A 26,081-nucleotide genomic window follows, 5' to 3' on the forward strand; every position below is an offset into this window, starting at 1 on the left:
GGTTGAGCTCCTGCCAGGGTGTACCCAATGTTGCAGACGTGGCTGACCTATTGGACCAACCAGGTGAGCTGCCAGTGTTTTATTTTATTCGTCTCCTGGCGCTTATCCTCCACTTCTTCCTTATTCTCGCTAGAAATAACCATTACTAGCAAACCTATTGGTCCATGGAGACACCCTTCCTTCATTGGTTTATTTATCACCCTACCAAGAAGAGCTGATAAATCCCTCTGTCACACCCACAGCACGCCGCTGTCTCACAGACCTCATGCATGTGCTGCACCGCCCTCACGTACTTCCTCATTCAGTACCACACTTCCTCGCTTGGAACTCTTCTTTTGAGGGCAGTGCAGCTCCTTTTGGCCTTCTCTGTTCTCCTCAACATCCTCAGCGGAGGCTTATTGCTCAATATTTCTCTTCTTTCACCACTTAAATCTGAAACTCTCTCGTTTAAATGAACCACCCGTTGCGGTTGACTTGTGTGCAGTAATTAACAAAAAAACGTTTTTTTTCCGTTCTAAATCATCGCAGTTCATTAACACTGACATTTAGAGGTTGAATTCAGAAACGGCATTGTTCATTTTAAACACGAGTGAGACGAAACACTTCCCTTTGGTGGCTGAAAAACGAAGCCCCGCGCCTCTGATCACGTCAGACAGACGCTGACAGGATCTCACTCGACCGGTTTCATTCATTCCCTTCACGTTCATGAGCATTGGACTTTTCGCCCACACTCCAAATGGTGGCCTCTGAATGGTCAAGACGACTTGTGCCAGCACTCGTCTACCGATTCAATGACTGACATTAGTAATGAATGTGCCGGGATATTTTTGTTTCCTGGCTGAAGCCAGTACTCTTCTGCACCGACTCCATTAAGGCTCCTCAGTGGTGGTCCTGGTCGGACAGCTGTCTGAGTTTAGAACGCGAGCACGCAGGTTATTATTTTGACCCAAAAGGTTTATTGAGCGTTTCATTTCTTCTGCACTTCGATGACGCTGGTGAACTCTTCCAGGCTCACGAGGTTGTCTCCATCTTTGTCCAGACATTTCATCATCGCATCAAGGTCGATGTGGTTCAGCACCTGCAGCGACAATCACCGTCAGAACTTCCGTGTGTGACTGACTCCTGAACTTGAGATAGAGGTCACTCACGTGCAGACTCTTGAACATTTCCCTGAGTTCGTCCTTGGTCATGGATGTGCCGTCACCATCCTTGCTGGCGTGTTTGATGAAGAGCTCGATGGCATGCTTCTTCTGGTCTTGCGGAGACTGCATGATAGTTCCTGTCCTGTCAAGCAACTGCATCAGCAGAACATTTTGAATTGAATGAATTAACTCAGGAAACGGGCTCAGATGGTTAAGTGGTCGGCCCGTGACTGGAAGGTCACCGGTTTGGTCCTACTTTGTTCTGTCCCTCAGCGAGACACTTGACCCCTGGCTGCTCATTGTGACAATGAGAGGTCCTCATAAGGATGGAGTGTGTGAGCTTGTTTATTCTGCCTCATGTCTTCGTGCCAGTCCCCACAAGTCCAAACCTCAATTTGAGGATGAAGACTTCAAAATAACTGGGTCTTTATAATTGGGTTACAGTTTGGCTCAGAGTCCTGGTTAAGTTTATCCATTTGTTTTGGTTAGGTTTAGGGTGAGAGGCTGGGGAAAGGGTGATGGTAATGAGAGGACCTCACAATGTCCCCACAAGGATAGCAATGCAAGCGTGCGTGTGGGCACACTTCAGGTGCTGGACCAGCACAGTGAAGTGAGAACAGCATCATTTGAATGGTGCAGAAATAACTGAGATAAAAAAAAAAAACGTTTGTTAAAAATGATCAGAGGTATTTGCCTGTCGCAGTTGGAAAACTATGAAGGTCAATCTTAGATAGACTTGATTCATAGAAAAGGTAAAGGCAGCCATTCTGCTGTGTTGAGACAAACATAACAATATCAACGGTTTGTACTCACCGTAGCTGACGTCTGTGGGTGTGTGCGGTCTGGAGGAATCACGCAGGGTAGGACTGCCAGCTGCCTTTTATATGTACCTGTGACGTTTCACTGAACCTGTTTTGACAAGAAGCCCGGACACACATTCTTATCTTTCAGCAGAAACTCATCAAGCATGCGTGTCAAGGGAAATCAGTCCGCCTTAAAGTCTAATGGAAATCTTCTCGACGGTCAAGATGAGATTTAAGTCTAATGTTATTCACGTCACTCTCGCTCCTAATAGTATTATACTTTGAATTCCGTTTCACTGATGCAGGTTTATTCAGATTTTAGAGGATGACTACTACTACCTCTATTAAAACTATTAGAAGAAAATGAGAGGAATTCATTTCATTACATTACATTACAGTGACAGGTATGTGAGGCTGATGGGCAAGTTTTGAGTCGTGAAAGTGGCACGGAGCTTATTGTTCTGTCTTCCAGTGAGGGTGCATTCCGGAGTCAGGGGTTTGACCTTCTTCATCTCAACATGAAAATAAGCCTGCTTCCGTCAGTGCCACACCTCCTGTTGAGTGGCTGGCTTAACAGACAGAATGCAGTTTTGTCACATGAGGATGAAGAGCAGGAGCAGGGGCTGACCACTGAGCTCCTCTCTCTGCAGGTTGTCTTCACTGAGGATCTCAGGTGAAGATTGACTGTGTCAGAAATCCATTTGTCCATGCTATAAAAAGAGTTAACCTTTCCAAATCTACCAAATGGTCAACCATGGTCAACTATGTAATCCATCAGATACTGCTTTACAAATGTCCTTGGATTTATCTTATTTCTGGAATGACTACTTCCACTGACTTCCATTCTAACCAATGGAGCACAAGACTGACACAACATGGGAGGACCAGCTTGAAGAAAATACACTGGAATGTCACTATCAACAGCGGTTTGTACGGGAGCATCTCGGGTGTGTCGGCTGCAAGAACTGTCAGACACCTGACTGCCTTGACTGTGTGTGTGTTTGATCTGTGCGGCAAAAACCTGCACCACTCGAGCTCTGTCAGGATCAACCTGAAAACCTCGGTATTAGTGTTCTTCTGTAGAACATTAACAATACGAATCACAATAGAGAGAGAGATTAATTGATCAAGAAACTTTATTAAAACACAGCACACTGTGTCATCGTTGAGCTATCAACTACTTTGTCTGCTGATATATCATATAAATAATCTCTTCGAAAGTTTTACAATTTACGATCACTAAAATATCAGGTGATGGTAACTTCACCCCCAAAATGTCTGATCAGTTGCATGAGTTCTTCATAGAGACTTTGCCAGTAGTATCGGCAGTGACAAACTACAATTTGCTGTGACATTCAGATTTTGTAATGATTCAGCTACATTTTGGATTTTTTTTTTTTTTTTTAGAATTTTTTGTATTCTATCTGTAAAATACTTTTTTTTTTAATTATGTATTCGATTTTGTGATATAGAAAAAATGTGAGGACGACTCATGTCGGGAAATATGTTCCATAAAGCAATGATTCTTAACCATTATAACCATAGGACCTCAGCCCATGGTTGGGCCGCAAGCGCCTCCTAGAGGGCCACTCAAAGTTTTTTTGTTTTACACCCGTGAGGGCCGCGAGACATGAGCCACGTATGGCGGCAGTAGTGTGTCACTGAATTGACTTGACAGCTGCAAATCTGTGATAGTTAACAACTATGGAGCAGTTCTTGAAAAGAAAAAAGTTATGAGCTCACTGCTGTTTTATAACAATATCATTACTGCCTATCAGAATGTGATAGATGATGAATAATATAGATTGTGAGGGGAATATCAATATTTAATATCATCATGACAATATATTGTGATAGTGAAGGTGAAGGTTTTTTTCCAAAACCCTAGTAAAACACAGTATTTGTATCAGCATCCCATAATTCTGGGCCATGGAGGGTGACTGATAGGTGACTAATACCAAAACGTCATACCTCCAAACTGGAAAAGAGGAACGTGGGTGGTGTTGTGGGCAGTGAAATGTTAAACGCTGCCACTGCCTGCTTTATGTATTCTAGTACTGTCCTACAGTAAAAGCACTGAAGAAGTCAATGAGTAACAAGCGGAGGAAAAAGGGTGTTTGACCGACCTCACCAGGGACAAAATGAAGCTGGTAGATGGAATATGAAACCAAAGAATACATAGGAGTACAAGTGAATTTGATCAATTGTGGTGAGCTGGGATGAAATTGATGTGAACTCTATTAACATGTGATGTACTTGCAGTTAAACCTCAACAATCTTAAATGTCAGAGTTCAAACTTTCACTTTTAAAGTATCGGATGCTTGGAAAGAGAAGGGGAGTGACCAGTGAACACTTTTCTCTTTCATGTTTTCTCATTGGTCGGCCACACTCACCGGCAGTCTGCGTGAGATCAGCGAGACGTTGTGGTGACACATACCATCGTAATACACAATAACAATAGAAGGCTGTCAAGACAAATTGAAACTAAATGGTGATGTTGGAGTCTGAAAATGACAGGGAGGTTTTCTACAATACTCACCACAGCAGACTCTTCTGGTACTGGCAGACCAAACTGATCTGAGTCTTGAGGTCTGTTGAACAGGATGGACGTTTGGAGGACAGGAGGACAGAGCAGCTTCACCCAAGTGTTTGGACACATCCATTTGAGAGTGAGTTAAAATATAAGTTGTGTCAATGTGAAAACAAACTCCCCACACTCATGAGTGGGTCAGAGTCATGGCAACTGACAGAGACAGTAAAATCGATGACATCTTTATCTATGATCATGTTATAACCATTATAGCCAGAACCATGTAATGTGAAATCTGAGTGTGTCAGTCAATGTCCTGTCCTGTCCCTTAGCAAAATGAAGTTTCTACAAGAGTACTATGAGCATACTTATTTTTTTACTAAAACTGAGGAGGTGTACTTCCTTACTTAATTTGAAATACTTAAACATAGCGCACTAGAGCATATTTAAACTTATACTAAATTGTACTTAAGATTAATTTCAAGTTGACTACTTTCGTCTGAGGTATTTCAAGTATATTATTGATTCGATCCAGAGGCAAACAAGGATCATATTGTAGATACTTTTGCTCTGATATTGTTTTGGTCTCATTTGACAGTTGTTGGTTAATGCTTTCATCTTTTCATTGAATTACTAAATTATTGTGTAACTCTGTTAGTGCAACCCTCTGCTGTCACCCATAGGTGACATGTATAATTATATGTGTCAGATGATGCTAAGCACATCACCAACTGTATGGGAGATGCATGTGGTAAACAATTGTACAGACTTTATGCCTATAAATATTGTGATCTTTAAATATACACTGAAAAATTCAAATGTGGATGAGAAATGTACTTGTACTACACTGAAGAATTTAAGTGTGGATGAGAAATATACTATACTAGCACCCTAGTATTATACTTTTATATTATATTTACTGAATACTTGAAAATATCCTTTAGTAGACTAAAAATGTTCCAATTTAGTCTGGAGAAGTATAAAATCAGTATACGTTCTAGTAAACTACTAGTATATAGTCTGGACTAAACTTGTATACTCAAGTATACTTAATGAAAAAAAATAAACTTCTAGTATACTAGTTTTTGCTATGGGGTTGGCTGCACCTTAAAAAGATGAATTTTGCAAATGAGACTCATTGCAAGTTATCACCGATACTTGTTGGCAGGTGTTGCTCAAAGGGTGGACCAACCTGTTATTAGGCCTGGGGGCCGACATGTCCTCACACAGGTCCATGAGGGTTTGGATTTTGTTTTCCTTAATCATGAAAACCTTCAAAAAAACAAAAAAAAAAACAAAAAAAAAACACAATTTGGATTTGCTTGTTATGTTTCACTTAAATATAAATTTGACATTTTCACACCATGGTGTCTCTGAAATATTCTTTACCGACTAAAAATATATTACAAAGGAAATTGATATATTTGAATTACATTTGTACAGAAAATAACTGCAATAAAATCATCTTCATGGCTTTATTAGTGTGACTGGACTGGACAATATCTGCTAAAAATATATTAAATATATAAAGCCCAGCTGTTTCATGAAACCAGTTACCATTGCGTTCTTTTCTCTGCACTACTGGAGTCTGTCTCCATCATCAACAAGGAATGTGTTCATGTCAAAATATAATAATTAAAGTTATTAAAGTGAATTCATGTCTCTCCTGGAGCCCTGTTGTGTTCGTAACCTCACAGACTGTGTTCTGCCAGTATTGTTTTACTGTGTGTGATGGTGAGTGCTCTCAGTTGTGTGTAGCTTTGTGGCAGCTAGCACGTGTCTATATTTCCAGTAAGATCAATGTTTTTCAGGATGTAATAAAGACGGGTAGCAGTTTTTGCCTGGGCGCCAGCAGGAAACCCTGCCTGAGCTGGTCCCTGATATGACAACCGCCTCAGAAATCTCCTTTGAGCCATTCAGTCTAACAAAACCAACACTGACACAGAGTCTTAGTATCTGCTAACAACTGTCACTATTGAGAGTTTCTGGTAGTAAGAATATGTTCAAAACTACTAGTCCTCAGGACTCTACAGCCGTCACATGCCGTGAAACAGGAAAGCATGGCGTGTCTCATCCTATTTGTGTACACATTAACATGCTCTCTTTCTTGTGGGGACATGCAGACATACGATTTGCCCTTTAAAACACACATGGTGGAGCAGAAACCGAGATATGCTGAGGGCGAGCCCAGCAAAGAAAGGTGGAGGGACATGAGGTCAGTGTTCACAGGTCAGAGCTGCACCTTTCTGTGCAGCGACAACAGAACACACACTCACTAAGGCGCAGCAAACACACGCCTTAATCTTGGAGTGTACACACCAGATTTATTGCCGGACACATAAGCAGTTCCTCCCACACAAGAGCTCAGCAGAGCAGAGTTGCGATGATGTTATCTAGCTTAACTAACCAGACATCAAGCATGATCCCTGTCATCTTGACAATATGACTCCTTGCAAAACAACTTCATGAGCCAATCGGCATTGTATCGGTACGGGTTAGGCATGTGTGGGCACGTAAGGCCTCGGAAGGTTGACACATTCCTGAGAACAATGAGAAGGTGTGTCTTATCAGAGTGGCTGAGGTTCACTCTTCGCCTCTGGCCGGCGCAGACTGTTGGACACTCAGGCACGGTTTGTACAGCTGTTCTATGATCGGTCAAACCAGAAAATAAGTCAGGCAGTTGGAGGCCACCAACTTTGTGGTGTTTCTAAATGTTGGGTGAAGGCTGTTCCGGCGCAGGGCCACTGTAAAACACGTGTGACGTGTGGTTTTCTTTCCACTTCACTGTAGTGCTGCAGGTGATAACTAGCAAGGGCAAACCAAAGTTAAAGAGTTTCACTTCATCTTCTGTTGATATGTCGTCACAGAACTCCAGTGATGCTACGGTTAGCATTCCTGTCAACGCAGCAGTCTGGGTTATAGGAGGGTCTGGCTGGAAGACTCACCATGATTGTGCCGCTCAGTGCCCTGGACGAGCGGCCATAGGCGATAAGAAACAGCCTAGCTTGTCAATGCTGATGCCAGACAGCCATGGAGAACCCAGGGGCACACTCATGCATGACATTGTGGGTCCTAACAAAGTGAGAGCTGGGTTGTGTGAACATACAGAGAGAAAAAGGCCAGCGCACACTAACATATAGCAACAAGGTGATATTCCCCGATGTCGAGAATATGGACTAGTTCCATGAACGTTTATGATACTATGACGGTGTGAGCATTAGGAGTCTGGTGTTGGCCTGCAGGGCTGACGGTGGCCCAGAGGCAGCCCCCAGTCCCGCCCCGAGATAAGGTCAGAGAGCTGGTGGTGTCATACCAGCGCTAAACTGGATGAACCTCTCATTTAGAGAAATGAGGCTAATATCCGCTGCACAGAAGTGAGTTATCCACCATCATCACTGTTGATACAGCAGTCAAGTTTCATGAGCGCCACACTACTGAAAACGTTTCCTTCGAATGCACTAGGCAAAGTGAAATGTCATGAAAGAAACGGAACAGTTTAGAAAGACTAAACAAGAAAACATCTTTCTTTTGAAGCCAGGATTCTAACCTTGTACCAAAGAAATAAACACTACTAAAAACTGACCACATCCTATATATTTTATTGATATATATTTGGTTCAAGAGGTATGACATGACAACTGTACACAACAATCTTCAATCGACACAACACAATAACACTGGCTCATTACCGTCTCGCAAGACTTCCAGTGTAGTTTCGGCAGAAAGTGGGGTTATATCACTTGAGCATTCCAGTATTTTCATCTGTCATCACCTTCTCTCTTCTGGTGATGCGATCGGTCAGCACCTGAGTGATGCAGCAGCAGGCAGCACAGGTTTCTGTCTTCCGCATATAATGCAAGCGAGACGGAGACACAGAGAACACGTTTAAGACTAAGAAGGCCAAAATCCTCCTGAATGGTTTTTAGCCCCAAAGAGGCGGAACGTCACCCTATTGTCCTGTAGCTAATGCTAATGTGTCGCTCAGGAGGTCCCACTGAATAGAAAACACACACAGATGTTTGAAATCTGAGGATGTTTAATTGAAATGAAATGTTTTGAAGCATCACATTGTTGTAGTTTTACTTCCGTCCCGTCTTCTTCATGTGCATCTGATAACACTGCTCACAGGCGATCGACAGTCCAACCACCAGAGACACAAACTCCTCAAAGTCGACCTGGCCGTCGCCGTTAGCGTCCAGGTCCTTCATTATCTTGTCCACGGCAGCCGGGTCCTTCTGTGACTGGGGTCCGAGACGAAGCATGGAAGGACAAAAGTGAAAGCTTCAGACAAACAGAACCGCCAGCAGAGGCGACAGATTCATGTCGATCGTGGTTTGGTTGTCAATGTAAAAAACTGGTTATCTCGATTTCAACACAACGGTAAATTCCCAGAGATTTTCTTGCCCAATAGCACAGAAACAGCAGATGGGAGGCATGACAGGATATTTCCGCAGCTGAGCCTATCTCAACAAAAATAGTCTCGGAGCTGTTTCAAGAAAAAATGTGCAGAATGAATATCCCAACACAAGAGATGTTCTCACACATACCCTGAATAGCTAGAGACAAACACCACTTCAGAGGAGGACACACAATGCCAGGGAGTGTGCAGAATGTTGTTATTCATGTCTCACCAAACCTGTGGACTCACAGGACTGGCACTGATATGAATCTGCCTGCTGTGATTTGATCAGATAGATAAAGCCGTCGAGGCGTATCTACTGCTGAATCAGAGATTCACAGGTCGCCTGAGCTTCTGCTCCAGGCTGATTCTGGTTCCATTATAGAAGTGTTGCAGTTTGGAAGAGGCTTTTCAGAGGCGATTGAATGCAACGTTTCCTCTCACCCTCAGAAAGTTTGACAGCTCGTTCTCCATCAGCTCTCGAAGCTCTCGTCGGTTGAGCGTTCCAGTCTTTCCATCACGCGAGGCATACCGATGGAAGACTGTGATGAGGGACTCCATGGCTGTTTCCAGCTCAGAAGGCATGTTTGCAGAAGGGCGTTTTGTCTGTGGAGAAAAATCTTTCAGTAAATCTGAGAAAGAAGACAAAGCTTCACAAACTCAGTCGGAGAATCAACTCAGCTCATCCTCTACATCAACATTCAGGCTTAAAGAATCTCATGTTTGAACTGTTGGCTGCTGCTGTAGAACTTCTGGATATGTGCGAAGGCTCCTTGCACAAAAATGACTTCCAGCTCTTCTTCTTCTGTCTCAACACGTTAACATCCTTATTTTGCTGACGTCTATTGAGTGAGTGACACTGGTTCCTCCTCATGAATCTGATCTGGGGATCAGTGGGTCAAATGCACTGACCTGAGGAGGGCCCAGGACCATATATGGAGCATGGCACACCTGAGTGGTTGATACACACGGTAAACAGGACAGAGCTTGTTACATATACTCACATTTATGTCCTAATAGTTGTATTTATTGTTCATGTTTATCTACAATTCCCTCATACCACACACATTATGCTTCACAACCTATTCAAATATTACTAAATAATATAATTATTTCACATGTCCTTATCTCAGGCTGTATTTTTTGTTTACTTTCGTTTGAGTCACGATTCACCGCCGTTGCCACCACCGTATATAAATAAATATTTTGTTTATTTAAGTAGTGATTTTCATCTTTGTAATGTGCCCGCCTACATTATTACTACGGTCAGTTCCACGTTTATCACTTTTCCATTATCATGGGGCCCCAGTGTCACACCCCCATCTCTTCAAAATGACTGCTTATCACGAGGGTTTGTCAACGAGAGGGGACAAAGGTCAACATTGATGAGCTTTTCATCGCGTTTTCAACATGGCACAACTTTTCAAACCACGACAACCCTGCCTGTAAAAGACACGTAAGAAGGCGTTTTCATAAGAAAATGTAGACGCTTATGAAAACAGAGTTTGCTCGGTCTGGATTGGTTTTTAGACGGAACACTAGCGAAAGAAAATCATGCTAACCACACCCTGAAGTCACACGCGCGCGCGCGCCCGCCCATACACACGCTCGCACGGTCTTTTTCTGGGTAGAAAAATGCGGATACGGTGAATTATGATGTGCTCATTTGTTGTTGACCCGGTCACAGTAAACGCCACCGCAGTCTGAAAGCGTGAACAAAGGGTGGCAGTTTGAATGCCCGAACACAGAGTCAGGATAAAATGACAAGTCAATAAAGTGGTCTAGAAATGTCAGGTAACCGGCTGAACTGGCTGTCTGCGGTGGTCGGACAGAAAAATGGAGTCCTACCGTGGAGGAGAAGAGCCCGGAGGGGAAGCAGGAGGAGCTGAGAAGTTGAGGAAAAGTGGTGTAGCGGTTTTATAGGAAGGCGCCGCCCGGATGATTCACGCAGCCTGGACCCTGACACCGGACTCACTCTGGTGGGCGTAGTGCAACCCGAGTCTCAGCCATCATTACGCACTTATCGACGCGAGCTCACTGTAATCACAACACAGTCGCAGGGTTTGAATCATTAAAAATAATCATTATCGTCCATGAAGTGATCAGCAACTTTGACACGTTGACCTCAGATTACAGACGGAAGTCACGCACACACAAGTGATTCCATTAATTTCTCTCCAAAATAAAACCGATATGCTTCTTGAAAGACTCGTTTCTCTCCTGACAAGACCAGTCCAAACAAGGACACCCAGCAGGCAGATGAGTTCAGTAAACGTCAGGTGAAGTCCAGCGCAGCTTGGAACCAAACCATTTAAAAACTAAGTTTCAACTACTGATTGGCTCCCTCTGGTGGCCAAGACCGAGTCATTACAAAGTAGTGGGTCTGACGTGTCAATTGTGACTTTTTTTTAAATGTCTGATGTTGTGCGTCTGCTAGTTTAACAAGGGCGCGTGGGACATAACGTGAGCGGAGGACTTAAACAAAATAACACATTTACAATGCAACTGAAATAAAAAAAATGCTCGATAAGGCTCGACAAAAACAAACAACATCTAAAATGTGCACATCTCTGCACTTTAGAGTCTGAAGTGTCAGAACAGTCACATTTCAAGAAGCTTGATGGGACAGCAGGTGGCAATATAATAATATAATAATAGCCCCCCTGCACCTACCACCCAACAGCATCAGATGCCAGGCACCTCTTTCATTCATTCACCTTCACCTTACCTAATATCTTAAAATGGTGCATTTATCACTTCGTTCTGCAGGTATTTTTACAGCCAGTTGGTACAGGCCCTGCCGCCCAAACCTAGCGCTGGTGAAACTCGTTCTCCTGAGTGACCGCCTATTCTATATTTAGGGCAAACCTGGCCTGCTCAGTCCTGAAAGTGCAAATCAACTGTGCTCTTCAGGTGCAGAAGTAGAGAGAGAGACTTGACATGAGTTTAACAAGGGCGCGTGGGACATAACGTGAGCGGAGGACTTAAACAAAAGAACACATTTACAATGCAACAGAAATAAAAAAAATCTTCTAAAAGGCTCGACAAAAACGAACAAAATCTACAATGGAAAGGCAATGAGACAGTGCAGATCTCTGTCCAACCATACTGTGATTTTCGGTCAATACATGTGTCCTTCACTTATTGATGATATAGATATATTACGTCATGATCAACTGATGACTCTGCACTTTAGAGTGTAAAGTGTCAGAACAGTCACATTTCAAGAAGCGTGATGGGGCAGCAGGTGGCAGTATCATTCCTGAACCTGCTCACACAACCCTGTAGAAAGATGCTTTTGTTTAGTTAAGTTGTTTTTCATTTGGTCTTTAAGCTAAAGCCTATCTGGCTAAAATGCATACATGAAGATGTGTTCAGGCAACCAAGACAACAGCACCGTGTGCTCCTTCCTGGGTATTTACTCGCTTGTATAGTTCTTGCCCAGCCAGAGGTGGGAAGGCCGCCGGTGACGTCACGCGGCGTCCTGCTGTGCGCCACCGCATCATCTCCAGTCTCCAGGAGCAGCGGTGATGATGCCGGACGTCTGGTGCGGGACGAAGCCACAAACCGACATCCACCTGTTTTAATTCAGCGACGGAACGTGAAGGGGTCCACGTGATCGAAGCGGAGCAGGTGTTGACCGCCTTTCTCTCCGAACAGGACGCCATGAGCGACGATCGCTTGACAGAATTCAGAGCAGACAATGATGTCAACAGGGTTTCTTAAGATGGACGGCGTGGATATAAAGTCAGCCACGACCACGATGGAAGCTTTGGTTCGTATCAGTGTGAGTAAAGATATGTGTGTGTGTGTGTGTGTAATTAGTGTAGATGTTGCGCCACATAAGACACAGCAGCCACAGCAGTGTTTGAGCCGCAGAGATGCTGGTCACCATGGAAACAGGATGCGGGAGGAAAACGCGCACTGACGTTATCTGAAAACGCTATCGGTGGTTAAATTACAGGCCACGCCACAAATGCTTCACGGGTGGATTGAGATTTTTATGTCAACACCGGAAACCACGTTTCATTACTCGCACAGCGCCTCCCCGAGGACGCGAGGCGACACTGCTGGGACGGTTGCACGTAGTCCACCGTCATGGCGCCGGGTCTGCAGGTGAAGGTGAGGATGCTGTGTCGCAATGATGCCGTGCGATGACCAGATCCACCGTCGCTTCACCTGCTGTGGTCTGGACTGCAGCACCGACGACTGAGCGAGTGTTTGCTGTCGGTTGACGCTGCAGCAGCAGCCGGTCAGTCGTGTGACAAATGAAGGTCAGTGTCTTGAGTTTGATTCGTTCATGTGCGACTGGTTCTGCTGGAAACCACGTGGTCAAGCATGAAGCGCGTCTGCGACACTTAATGCGTCACTGTGTGCGGTGTCAGTAGAAACGTCCGTCATTTAGTTTTACACTAGATGCTGCGGTCATCCATGCCCGCCCAGCGCTTACTTCATGAGTTGCTTTGTTACAATGGTAACAATCAGCAGTCTCACTGCAATTTTTTTTTTTTTGTAAAATCTTGTCCGTAGACGAGGCTGTGTTCACATCATTGAATATGACCTGTCTTTGAAACAGCCACTGTCAGAGCGGTCATCAGCATATCTGACTGATTTAAACCAGTGGAACGCTGACCTCCTCACTTTGATAGGTGCTGATCCGCACGACTCACATCTGGAGTTGACATGTCTGACAACTTTGGTTGCTAGTGTTATTCTGTGGCAGCTCCACTTCCACTGTGAGCTGGCAACTCCCAGGACTATTGTCAGAAAAGATGCTGCTGCCAGCGTTCTGTCGACTCGCACTGTCAGTTTCAAGTGAGGCCTGTCTTTTCATCGCCATTTAAATCTGTTTTGAAAGGAGCCTAAATCAATTTCTCTGCTTGGGAAAACATTAAACCAAGAGCTTGAGATTCTTTTTTAAAATGTTACTCACTGCGTTCAAGTTGTACCTGTTTCCTGGGTTGCAATGTCTTCCTAGTAGTGCAGACTAGCGCCACCTGCCTGGACTTCCTCTGAATACTCTGAATCATCAGTAGATTGCTGTTTTAGAGTCTCGCCTGCTAACATTCGTGACCCTGAAGCTTCACCTGATGCTGCTAGCTTTGTCTCTGTTCTCTTCCACAACAGCTCGTCTACCGCCAGCTCGACCTTTAAGGCCCCACCTCTTCTGACACCACAGAGAAGCCTGCTTAAGCAACGCCTTGTTGTTAGTTTAATGTGTCTCTCACTGATGTATCCGGTTAAAAGAGGAAGCCAGCGATTGGTCTGCAGTGAAGAACTGGACGAAGCTGCACTTAAACAGCGAGTGAATAATTTATGGTCTGATCTCTATACATATTTAATAAGACAGAGCTGTAAATACTGTCTGCATCAATCTCTGCGGTGGCTCAGCTTTTCTGGTGCTAGTTCTAATGTTGATAACATTGATCAGAAATTTTCAGTCCTGCTGCTTCGGAGTTTGCACAGACACACTTCATGTCTGGGTTCTGACTGACCCAAATCTCCATCCTGGAACATCTAGGTCTGCAATAACACAATGACCGCCATATTACATAATAACGTAATAACTGAGAAGGAAAGTGAATGAGACCTGTCCTGGGACAGAAATCTAGAAACTAATGTTACTGTGGCATTCAACTGTGACTGTTGCAGTGCATCATGAGACTGTGACCATGTGGAGCTTGAGTGAGCCTTCCGACTTTATAGTCCAGCCCCCAGCCATGTATCTCTTTCATTCATTCACCTTCACCTCACCTAATATCTTAAAATGGTGCAGAATTCTAGCCTTCTTCACTTCGTTCTGCAGGTATTTTTACAGCCAGTTGGTACAGGCCCTGCCGCACAAACCAAGCACTGGTGGAACTCACCTCTCGTTCTTCTTTCTCCTGAGTGACTGTCTAATCTATATTTAGGGAAAACCTGGCCTGCTCAGTCCAGAAAGTGCAAATCAACTGTGCTCTTCATGTGCACAAGTCGAAAGAGAGACTTGACTGCAGTGTATCGATGACCATGAACTAGGCATTGTGTGCCAGGCCAGACTGATTCACTCACACAAGTGTTTCATGAATGGTACAAATTGATATAAAATGTAAATTTCAAGTTTCATGTAACAGAACTATGTATTGTAATGTGGAAGCCAATTGGGCAGCCTAGCTTCACACAGCTTTGTGTGGACTTTCATGCATCCGTATTGCAAGGCTCAGTTCACACTTGTCTCTCTCAATCAATATTATGTTGTTAAAAATACATTTAACAGGCACAGAAATCAAATGCAGACAAGATGAAAGTGCTGCCAAAACAAAACAGCTTGGGGTGGTCCTGTCTGGCACGACGGACTTCTTCACACTTACAGTACACAAGCTCCAAACATTGAGCTGGATTTACTTCAATCGTCAATCGATTTCAGTTGTGTTTTATGCTTATTACTCTACTGGATGTTGCGGCCATGTTTCACTAGAGCAGGTTGAAGTCACCCACCAGTAAGCACGTCTGATAGGGAGGTGATTTGTGTGTGGTGTACATGGGTGAGTTTTGCTGTTAAGCTCATAGTTAGCAGATCTTTACACAAAGCTCTGGTCATGAACGTCCATATGGAGAAATAGGAGACCTCTCACTGACACCATCTTGCATCCTTGACTACTACCAAGCAACAGGAGAAAAAAATGATGCAGCAGTTTCCTCTATATGAGCACGAGTGAAATGAACAGTTTGATCAAACTCTGCTTGTGCTCTTCCCTCAGTCCAACATGAAGAGCCTGGAGAACGAGCTGCACTGCTCCGTGTGTAAGGATGTGGTCAAGCAGCCGGTGGTCCTGCCATGTCTCCACAGCGTCTGCCTCATGTGTGCCTCCGAGGTCTTGGTAGCTAACGGCTATCCTGCCCCTGAACTTCCAGCAGAACCCAAATCTCCAGCATCAACTCCCAACCACCGGTCCCCTCGACAAGCCAGGAGGCCTGCACCAAAATCAGAGCAGCGCCCCCTGGACCGTGTGTTGCGGGCAGGTGAATAGACGTTCGCTCCGGCATTGATACGTTTATTGAAGAAACATGAGCTGTGATTGACCCTTGTTCTCTGTTAGGTCCACATCCACCCTCACCATCTCTCCAGAGGTCTCCTGGCTACGCAGGCCGGCGGCGGAAAGAAGGTCCGCCTCTGATCATGATGTTCCCCTGCATCCCCTGCGGGCGCGACGTGCAGCTGGGAGAGAGAGGTCTCACAGACTGTATGCGGAATCTGACTCTGGAGCGAATCGTGGAACGGTAGGTTCTTGACCCATTGTCAATCTTTGGCAGTCAGTCAGGCAGGTCAGCAGCGACCACGCAGCGGCAGTTGGCTTTCACATGTTTGAATAAACAGAAATTCAGTTTGAATTGACTACGCTCGAAAACCCAGTAACGTAGTATGAAAGAAAATTACCTGTATGTCTGCCTCCTCATAAAACTGCAAAGCGACAGTGACTGTGGACACATTGTGGACTGCAGCTGGTCTGAGATCTTCACGTGTGTTCTCTCTCCTGTGACAGGTACAGACACACCGTCAGCTTGGGCAGCGTGTCTGTGATGTGTCAGTTCTGTAAACCGCCACAAGCTCTGGAGGCGACCAAGGGCTGCGCCGACTGCAAGTCCAACTTCTGCAACGAGTGCTTCAAGCTCTACCACCCCTGGGGCACGCCGCGGGCTCAGCATGAGCACATCCTGCCCACCCTCAACTTCAGACCAAAGGTCTCACGAGCAGTTTGTTTTTGCTGTAAAAGCATTTTTTGGTTTCCTGATGAATAGAGTGACAACATTTACAGCAGTGACAATATTCACAAGTGTCTGCATGCTTGGCTGATACTGCAGCTGAGTTGGGTCGTATATGAAGGGAGAGAATAAACAAGAGATTTCATTCTCCACACTGTACCCTACATTGTGTTCTCTCCTTTTGTGTTGTCAGGTTTTGACTTGCACGGAGCATGACCAGGAGAAACTGCAGTTCTACTGTCGCACCTGTCAGCGGCTGCTGTGTCCTCTCTGCAAGCTGCGCCGGAGTCACACCGGACACAAGATCCTGCCTGTGGCTCAGGCGTACCAGGCCTTGAAAGTCAGATGAGGATTGTACTCTTTGTGTTCTGACGGAAGGTTCACACGTCTGTGCTCTGATGCTCCAACAGGAGAAGATTACCAAGGAGATGAGCTACATTCTGACCAATCAGGACACAGTTCTGTCTCAGATTACACAGCTGGAGAGCGCCATCACTCAGACGGAGGTGATTAACCCCAAGAGGGCTCAAAACACCCCCTAACTGTGTTTACACAGTGCTTTGAAATCCCAGCATATTTCACACCAAAGCCGTCTCTGAGTCAGACTCTGTGACTTAAAGCTCACCTCTAAGTGGAAGAAGAAAAATGAAAACCAACAGCATCTGTTTTAATGCCAAGTCACCAGGTGTTTACTTCCACATGTTTGCGCTCCATTAACAGGTAAACAGTGTTTCGGCTCGAGAGCAGCTGGCTCAGAGCATCAGGGACCTGACGGCGGCGCTAGCTGAGCGGCACGCGTCCCTCACTCAGGCCCTGGAGGGGGCTCGGCAGAAACGAGGCGAGGCTCTGGCGGCTCAGGTGGCAGAGAGACGAGCTTTGATGGAGCATGCGGGACTGATGGCCTTCACCCAGGAGCTGCTGAAGGAGACGGATCAGCCCTGCTTCGTTCAAGCCGCTCGCCAGACACACAACAGGTTTGATTCCCTCCACTCACCTCTTAGAACACCGCTGTTGAACCTTTCGGGACACATGCTCCTGGAAAATTCATGCTTGTCTTCACCCTTTTTGGTCTTGGTCTTAGACTTGGCCTCTGTATAATATGGTCTCAAATCAGTCTCAAGTGAGAGGACCTTGACTACAGCACTACATTTCACATGCTGCACAAGTAGCATCCGACTTACGATTGGGATCGGTTCCGACCAACCGGTTGTAAGTCGGATTGGACCTAAGTCGCATGCCATTCAAAATAGCCGACGCGAGGGTTATAGGTACAACTGTAGTGGTAGATAACTGTGTGAGAGTGAGATGCTGGGATACTGTGCTGCCGTACCTGTTGTACGTGATGTCAGTACGTGCTGCGGTGCCAGACATTGAATAATAAATAAAAAAGCATCTGCTGGCCGTGGTTGTTAGTACAGGTGGACGTAAGTCGTAAGTCGGATGTTATTTGTATTACTTATCAGCCTTTTTAAATCATCCTTACATCTTTTGTTATTTGAACGTTTCAAATTGTGCTGCAGGTTCAGCAAGGCGATCGAGAATCTCCAGCACTTCTCTCTGGCGGCCGATCCGTCCTTCAGACACTTCCAGCTGGACGTTTCCAAAGAGCTCAAACTCATCACAGACCTGAACTTCATCCAGGGTGAGAGTGGGGGGAGCGGTCGAGTCAGTGACTCTGATTCAAGTTCAACTGTTTTCCAAAGAAGACAAAAAATCCGTTTTCAAAATGACAAATCATTAAAGGAAGTCTGGTGGTGGGACACATAAATACAGGTGTGTTCTTGAAAACGGGTGTAAACCATGGCCAGTATTTTGGGCCTCCTACTTGACATCAAAAGTCAAGTTTTTCTGTGATCTTTTCAAACGCACCTTGGTCACCCCCAGAGCTTCAGAGGGAGTTCCAGTGTAACCAGATCACTGCTTTCAAGACCAACTTGTTTATGCTTGGTCGTTGCACATGCATCTCTGACGTTAATAGAATGAGACATACCCACTTGGAGGCAGACCGAGGCCACGCCAAAGGCAGAGATCTGGGCTTGACAGATTAGACTTTATTAAAGGTAGCAAATAGATTTGTTTTTCTTCTGGAAATGATTTTATGTAATCACTTGGATGGAAGTGGAACACTTAAAAAGATAAGAACTAGTCAGCAGAGTCAGTTTGGTATGAAGCATTTGCTCATCCTCAAATCCACACTCCACCCTGAGGCATCAGTGAAGTTTTGTTTGGCACCGCTCTCGTGTGAGAACTCCACTCTGAATGTTTCCCACAGCTCCGTCAGCGCCAGTCATCGACACGCAGCGTACTCTGGCCTACGACCAGCTCTACCTTTGTTGGCGACAACCTCCTGAGTCTACGCCAGCGTGGCACTACTCTGTGGAGTATCGGCGACGGGGCGTGGTGCCGGGTGGAGGGTCCAGAGGCGGAGTCAGAGGAGGCCTGGCAGCCGCGCGCTGGGGTTGGCAGCGCTTGGACGAAGTGAGTGGCTGCAGCACTGTCATTGACAGGCTGGAGATGGACAGCGTCTACGTCCTGCGGGTGCGAGGCTGCAACAAGGCAGGCTACGGCGAGTACAGTGAGGAGGTGTACCTGCACACCCCGCCGGCTCCAGGTGAGAGGACACAGTGTACCAAGCATGCCTGAGGGATCACAGCAAAGCAACTGTAGCTCTGGGTTGATGACATCATCTTGTTTTCACTGAAGGTTGAAACATGTGACCAGCTGCATGTACTAGTATGACAGAGAAAGTATTGATCAGTGATCCTCACCTGCCAGGCCAGGAACCGAAAGTGGGTCACAGGCCCTTTCCTGGGAGTCTACTTTTATTTGATGAAACTTAGTTTTAAATGTGAGATTCATACTTCATTTTTTCATCGATATATTTAATTGCCATTTTCACAAGCTAAAGAGCATCATGCTGCCAAAATGTAGAGCCCCGTCACATCAAACCAATGAAATTACGGGCAGCACCTGAGACCGGATGTGGTGTCGGAGCAGAGGACACGTGGGGGAAAACAGCGCTTTATTGTAAATAAAGATGTGGCGAGTTCAGGATTCAAGTTCAGAACATTTCATGTGGTGCCTGTCTCGATGCTGGACCCCATTTTTAAAACTAGTTTAGAAGTGATCGTCATGCATTTTTAAGTTTGGTGCACCACTGACCATTCTACGGTGCAGACAGCACCACGGCACCACTAAAAGTCTTGTGCTGATCACGACGTTGCCAGGAGCAAAAAACAGGTCGGACTGTTGACTGTTTTATGGCACTGACTCCATGAGCTTCTCCTCGATAACAGGCCTCCTTATTTATTAAAGTGAAGTCAAATACAGCCTTCTTCTTTATAAAGTTATTTGCCTGATGGACAGGAAGTCTTCATTTAAATACAGAATATTTTTGAATAAATAACGACTGTGGGAATTAAGAGGACAGACTAGTTATTGACAGTGTAAATGTTGCTAATCAAAGCTCCACCTGACCTTCTTCAAATTTGAAAGACAGTTATGAGAACTCTGTTTTATTCAGAAGTAATTTGCGTTAAAAGAAGCAGAACTGTGGTTGAAAAATGCAAACTAAACTATAAAATGTAGGAAGAATGCATCTGCGGTATATACTGAGTTGCATTTGTGACATGTGGCGCATGTTTCCGCATTATAAAATAACCCTCACTTGCAGGTTTGTTTTTGTCTCACGTGTCTAGTAGAGCCACTGACATCTTCTCACTGTAGGCGGTGTAGAATTCACTCTCTCTCCACACGCGCATCACACATCCTCTTTACTTTCTCACCTTTCTGTCATGTTTTATTTTCGTTCCACAGCTTTGTCATCCTCTTGTGAGCCTCGCTGCCGAGCGGCTTGTCTCCTACACCACGTAAGAAGTGCATCCATCCCTCCCTCTGTGCGTTCATGATCCTGCTGCTCCATCCTCCATCTCTTCCTTCACTCCAAGCTATATTGTCATGCATGTTGAACTTTGCTGGTACATGCTATCATGTGACCCTGAGATCATTTGTTGAGCTGCTGCTACAGGTTTAGTGGTAGAATATTCAAGTGGAGTTCAGAGCTGAAGGAGCGGGTGGAACTGAAGTACGAGGCGTCTTTGGTCAAGTTCAGTAGTGACTGGTGATAACATCTCAACCTCATCATCTGTCTAAGTCTATTTTCACATTCAGACATGTGCTCCCAATGCTTGGTGTTGTTTGATGTCAGAGCATTACAGCGCCCACTACAGACTGGTTTAAGTACTACAATGGGAGTTTTCAGTATATTCTTGTGGACACATATTTGCTGAGCACTTTTTGGAACCGGCCAGGTAAAAGATCGAATAGAAAAAATGTTTTTGTGTCTGTCAGAAATAAAGACTAGTGAGGTCAGCTTTGTCCCTCTCCACCACCTCCATCACTCTCTCTTTCCTACCCGGAGGTGAGGAGGTTTGCACTCTGTTAAGGCCTGAGGCTTAACACGATGGATCGTCTACAGATCCTGAGCTGTTCAGTGATGCTGAATTTTCCTGTTTTACAGTCGTTGCTTTTGAAACCTTTGCCCCCGCCCCCTGCTTACAGCCTTCTCCTGTGCTGGCAGCAGGAGGCGCTGTGGAGTCTGCAGTCATGAAGAGATTTTGAAATGTAACATAGTCTTTGCGAATTCTCCAGGATCGTCCAGGAAGTTATTTCTGGATGAGTGAGTGAAAAGTTCAGCTGAAGGATGACCTTGACTGAGGGTGACAGACAACCTGTCTGTGTGTGTGACCAGTTCAGGGTGTGTCTCGCCTTCATCCTGAGTGTGACAGGTTGACTGCAAGGGCTTAAAAAGCAGAGGACTTTTTTCGAGAAACAACTGATGGCTGCAGAGTTCACAGACGGACAGGCTCCTTCTGTCTCTCCTCAGCGGGTGCACCTCCCTATTAATGCCCCCTAATCTTTCTGCTGCTAAACAAGATGTCAGTTTCTGAAGACTTCATGCTCACTCATCCTCAACTCCACAGTGCTCAACTTCTACCTGGACTCCCGCTGGGGTCTCCATGCTGACCGGCTGGTGGTCAGTAAGGAGCAGCGGTGTGCCCGGAGCGTTCCTGGCCTCTCTCTGCTGCAAGCTGCTGACCACGCCCTTACTTCCTGTCACCTGACCTCCGACCTCCTGGTGGGAGATGTGGCCATCACGCAGGGGCGACACTACTGGGCATGTTCAGTGGAGCCGAGCTCCTACATAGTGAAGGCAAGTAAAAACATTACGACCACTTTTTTTCTGTTCCTGCTCATACAGTTGTCGGTGAACCAAGCTTTTGTAGCTGAACTGTTGTCTGATGTTGTCCAAAGTATAGTCACATTGCACACTGTTCACAGATGACTCACCTTTCTTTGGGTTTTCAAAACGTGTTTGGGTGAGTCTTTGCACCAATGATAAGACTAAAGTCAAGTGTTGTCTGAGCAGGTTGGAGTCGGTCTGGAGTCCAAACTGCAGGAGTGGTTTCACCTGCCTCAGGACATGGCCAGTCCTCGGTGAGTCAGGATGGCGTGCTAACCTGTGACAAGCTCAGCCAGGTGATCTTCGTGTGTTGTTTTGACAGCTATGACCCGGACAGCGGCCATGACAGTGGAGCAGAGGACGGTCTGGACTCGGCACCTCCCTTCTGTTTCCTGACCATGGGGATGGGGAAGATCTTCCTGTCCCAGCACAGCAACAGTGGCCAGCGCGACCACATCTCCAATGGCCCCTCACCCCCTGCCGGCCTCACCTACCCTCTCCCGCCACGGTTGGGCATCTGCCTGGACTTTGAGAAGAGTCGTGTCACCTTCTACGACGCCCACTCTCTGCGCCCCCTGTGGGAAGGCCACGTGGATTGCTCCGGCCCGGTTTGCCCAGCATTTTGTTTCATCGGGGGCGGAGCTCTGCAGCTTCAGGAGCTGGTAGCCAATCGCAGCGCTGATCAGACACCGGTCAGGAGGGTGACCATCCAGACACGTGTGTCCAACCTGAACAACAACAACAACTGAGGTGGCTCTGACACAGAATGTTGTTTTCAAGCTAGAATTCTCAGCGATTTTGTTTTCTAACTGTTTTTAATGGCAAGATATGCAATGTAATCAAGTTTGCTATGTTTTCATACAGTTTTGCTAGAGGTGCTGGTGTTTGGCTCGTAGGCGCCCTGACGGGACTCGCTGTTAACCTCACGTCCGCGTCCCTCGCTGTCCTCCCTGGACGCTCCATGCTTTCCTAGTGTGGTTATGGACCTGATATACCGTGATAGCTATCTCAAGACTGTTTGTCCGTGTTTAAACTTCGCCATGTCACATGACTTAGACACCTCCAGTCAGGACTCTCAGGCCAACACCGTGGATAGTCGTCAATGTGGCTGGCTCACAACAGGAAGGTTGCTGGTTTGATTCCTGCCTGCTGAGTTCCTGATGATGCTCCCCCTGTGGTTCTATGAATGGATTACTCTGGTGTTGCGTCCCTGCCTGTTACACTCTGTAGCTGGGACGACAGAGGCAATGAATGATGAGAAACAGACATTATAACAGAACTGTTTCTTTAAACCAAAGTACGTCAGGATCGTCTGGGAAACACTGAGTACCTTACCAGTATCAGTACTGCGAGGAAGTCAGTTAACTTTCTGTGTCTGAATATTTATATCAGACGACTGAAACTTGCCAGATGATCCATGTTGGGGAGAAAAAGACCAGTGACATCTGTTACTCTTTATGCTGGTTAACGTCTCGTGCGTATTGACTGTTACCTGGTGGGATGGGCGGGGGGCGTCTGTGATTCAAACACCCACTGTGTCACTACCGTAGATTTGATGCTTGCGCAGTGTTGCTAACGCTCCGAAACATTGTTGACAGTCACTGCTTATAGATTCATGCGTAGACGACTTGAACACTGAATTGAAGATGACTATGAAGTTCTATTGCATCACCCAGAGTTTTTATTATGAATGCTGAATGTGGTCAGGAGGACACCAGGTCGTCTCTTGGGATGTAAATGTGTCAACAGAGCTGGAGAGACTCGACGAGGCAATACTAAAATTAGGCGCTCTATTGTTGCACTGCTGCTTTTGTTACTTCCACGTGTGTGTGTGTGTGTGTTCTTCTGTCTTTGTGAGAACCTGTATGAGTTTTTAATCACAGAGTTTTTGCAAAGTGAGGACATTTTGGCCGGTCCTCACTTTGTTAAGCCTCAGTTTGAGGGTTAAAACTACAATATAACTGGGTTATTATAATGGGATTTTAGTTTGGTCAAGAATAAATGTTTTAAAAAATTGCCATTTGTTTTAGATGGTTAGGTTTAGTGTGAGAGGCTGGGGAAAGTGTCAATGTATGTCAATGACAGTCCTCACTACGATGGGGAGACAAACATGTGTGCGTGTGTATGTTTTGCCATACTTGTCAGTGCCAAGTCTTGACAAGCCAGCATTCTTGTGAGGACATTTTGGCCTGTCCTCACAAGGTTTAGAGGGTTAAAACCTCACTAAAAGTGTCTGTTCATTAGAATTGGGTTTCATTCTGATGTTCATTAGAATTGGGTTTCAGTCTGGTTCAGAGTCCTGGTTGAGGTTAGTCATTTGTTTTGGATGGTTGAGTTTAGGATGAGAGGCCGGGGAAAGGGTTATGGCAATGACAGGTCCTCACAAAAATAGCGACACAAACATGCCTGTGTGTGTTGACTGGGGTGAAAATTGATTCGCTCCCCGATTGTACGCACATTATTTCAGCTGTTGAGTCAATCCGGCTTGATGGTCAGTAAACACGCTGCACTACTGATCAAACCATGAAAAGATTGATTTCATTAGCGTCACCTGCTGGCAGAATGTTTGCAAGAGAAAAGCGGATTATGGAAATAAACACAGAATAAATAAACAATGTTTGAACGTCGAGACGCCTTCTGGTTTGTGTCAGCGGTGTTTCTGTTTCATTGGGCTTCGTTCTTCCGTGGAGCCCATGACGAGACGATCAAGCGTGGTACTTACATCGGAGGAGCGTCGTCGGGCGGCCACAAGAGGGCAGCAACACGTCACCGCCTGCCAAGATCATGAGTCCAAGTTGCATTGTAGTTTGAGCTTTAAGAATGAATAACTTTGACGCTTCCTTTTAAGGAAGTGTACACATTTATCTCCACGAGGTTTGGGAGAGGCACTGGTATAATAAAACTGAATGTATCCTTTCGTGTGAAATTCCCCTCTCAGTTTCTAGACAGAACCGTCGTACCGTCTGTCCACAGTGCGAGTTTATCGTCTACTGTAACCGATCATCCACTTGTCGTCTGTCTTGGCTGCGCAAAGACGCCACCCTGTGGCTGACCGCCGCAGATCCCACCTGACTCATGAGCACAATGACAGCATCTGTTTTTCATGCCTCCATTAACGCCCCACACGTGCAGACACTCCATGTTCATGTAAGTCACCAGTTTACTTTTTATGAGCTTCAATATGAAAGGCTGCATCTGCGCTTAATTAAATCCCCGCGCCTTGACCACGGAGGTAAAATAAAAAGGCCGGCCTTGGATTCAGTCAAGGCTCCCCGGCAGATAGAAATACTGCTGCAGTGGGGAGGCTGAGCAATGATCCCACACCACCCAGACACGGATGTGAAGCGTGAATGCAGCCCTGCAGAACACCCTCTTCTCTTTGGTCTGGAAGCTGTAACAGATTGGGTTTAGTCTGACTGGAGGTATGCAGCCACAACACCACATGTAGGGGTCTGCATAATCCCACAGCTGAGCATTAAGCACACAGCATGGGCATTCTTTAAAGACCTGTCAGGAATTACCCGGACATAATCTCCATCATCATCATCATTCTGCAGAGCTGAAGAAGACGTGTGGGGGGCGGGAGAGATCTCAGCGTATGGAGGAGCTGAGCGCCGTATACAATCTGTCAGAGAGAAGAGTGACGGGATTCGTGAAGCTAAATGATGAACCTCTTTGTTCAGAAGTCCTGGATTGCTTGTTTGTACCTGCAGAGTTTTGTTGATCAAGCACTGTGAACATGGAATTCTGCAGAGCTCGGCTGTCTCTGATCTGATTTAAGCGGCGCTTTGACAAAGTCTTCCCAAGTCGGACTTGGGAAGTGACTTTTTCATTTCCCCATGGGTCATGGGTATGTTCTCATATTTGCTGCCTTCTCAATAATAGCCACAAAACGGATACCACCACAAAGTCGCTCATTTCCAGCAACACTGATTTTTTTTAACCAGTAAAATATTGTGCTACATGCATTACTTCAATATAAGTTTGCCATGTGCTTAACTGGACATAAGGTGGCAGTGACATCACAGAGCTCCTAAAACCAACTGCACATGTGAAGGAGGGCTGCGTACACATACCAGCTGGTTAGAGCAACTTTCACTTTGTTTGCACTCGTGTGTCAGTTCATTCATTTGTCATTTGAACCACCACGTTTCGTTTTGCTCCATTCGCTGTTTTTTTTTTTGAGTCAGTCACTTGACCCGCAGCATCTTAACATACTCT

The 26,081-nt window shown here is 45.7% G+C and overlaps 3 protein-coding genes across 7 annotated transcripts; 1 reads left to right on the forward strand and 2 right to left on the reverse strand.

Moving 5' to 3' along the window:
* Positions 1-933: 933 nt before the first annotated feature.
* On the reverse strand, positions 934-1,982 carry LOC128757802 (protein S100-G-like). The gene is made up of 3 exons (XM_053863347.1): positions 1,956-1,982; positions 1,149-1,284; positions 934-1,078 (listed from the first exon to the last, which is right to left on the reverse strand). Exons 2-3 carry the CDS (start codon positions 1,269-1,271, stop codon positions 968-970), a joined length of 234 nt encoding a protein of 77 aa, XP_053719322.1. The 5' UTR covers positions 1,272-1,284; positions 1,956-1,982; the 3' UTR covers positions 934-967.
* A 6,125-nt stretch (positions 1,983-8,107) lies between these two features.
* Positions 8,108-10,918, reverse strand: LOC128757567 (protein S100-A1-like). Of its 2 annotated transcripts, XM_053862960.1 has the most exons (3): positions 10,724-10,918; positions 9,320-9,481; positions 8,176-8,717 (listed from the first exon to the last, which is right to left on the reverse strand). In XM_053862960.1, exons 2-3 carry the CDS (start codon positions 9,458-9,460, stop codon positions 8,556-8,558), a joined length of 303 nt encoding a protein of 100 aa, XP_053718935.1. In that variant the 5' UTR covers positions 9,461-9,481; positions 10,724-10,918; the 3' UTR covers positions 8,176-8,555. The 2 variants fall into 2 exon arrangements, with proteins under 2 accessions (XP_053718936.1, XP_053718935.1); XM_053862961.1 differs by lacking the exon at positions 10,724-10,918 and having other exon boundaries at positions 8,108-8,717.
* A 1,443-nt stretch (positions 10,919-12,361) lies between these two features.
* On the forward strand, positions 12,362-24,489 carry trim46b (tripartite motif containing 46b). Of its 4 annotated transcripts, none has more exons than XR_008414385.1 (12): positions 12,362-12,662; positions 15,616-15,877; positions 15,955-16,135; positions 16,399-16,597; positions 16,812-16,958; positions 17,029-17,124; positions 17,339-17,592; positions 18,139-18,260; positions 18,891-19,229; positions 20,435-20,487; positions 21,601-21,830; positions 22,047-22,114. XR_008414385.1 is itself a non-coding variant. In XM_053862958.1 (12 exons), the coding sequence occupies exons 1-12, from the start codon at positions 12,579-12,581 to the stop codon at positions 22,607-22,609; spliced, it is 2,397 nt and encodes a 798-aa protein (XP_053718933.1). In that variant the 5' UTR covers positions 12,362-12,578; the 3' UTR covers positions 22,610-24,489. The 4 variants fall into 4 exon arrangements, 3 of the variants coding, with proteins under 3 accessions (XP_053718933.1, XP_053718931.1, XP_053718934.1); XM_053862958.1 differs by lacking the exon at positions 20,435-20,487 and adding an exon at positions 22,183-24,489 and having other exon boundaries at positions 12,362-12,650; XM_053862956.1 differs by lacking the exon at positions 20,435-20,487 and adding an exon at positions 22,183-24,489 and having other exon boundaries at positions 12,363-12,662.
* The last annotated feature ends 1,592 nt before the right edge of the window (positions 24,490-26,081 follow it).

This window comes from Synchiropus splendidus, chromosome 4 (assembly GCF_027744825.2).
Source record: "Synchiropus splendidus isolate RoL2022-P1 chromosome 4, RoL_Sspl_1.0, whole genome shotgun sequence".
NCBI classification, from domain to species: domain Eukaryota; kingdom Metazoa; phylum Chordata; class Actinopteri; order Syngnathiformes; family Callionymidae; genus Synchiropus; species Synchiropus splendidus.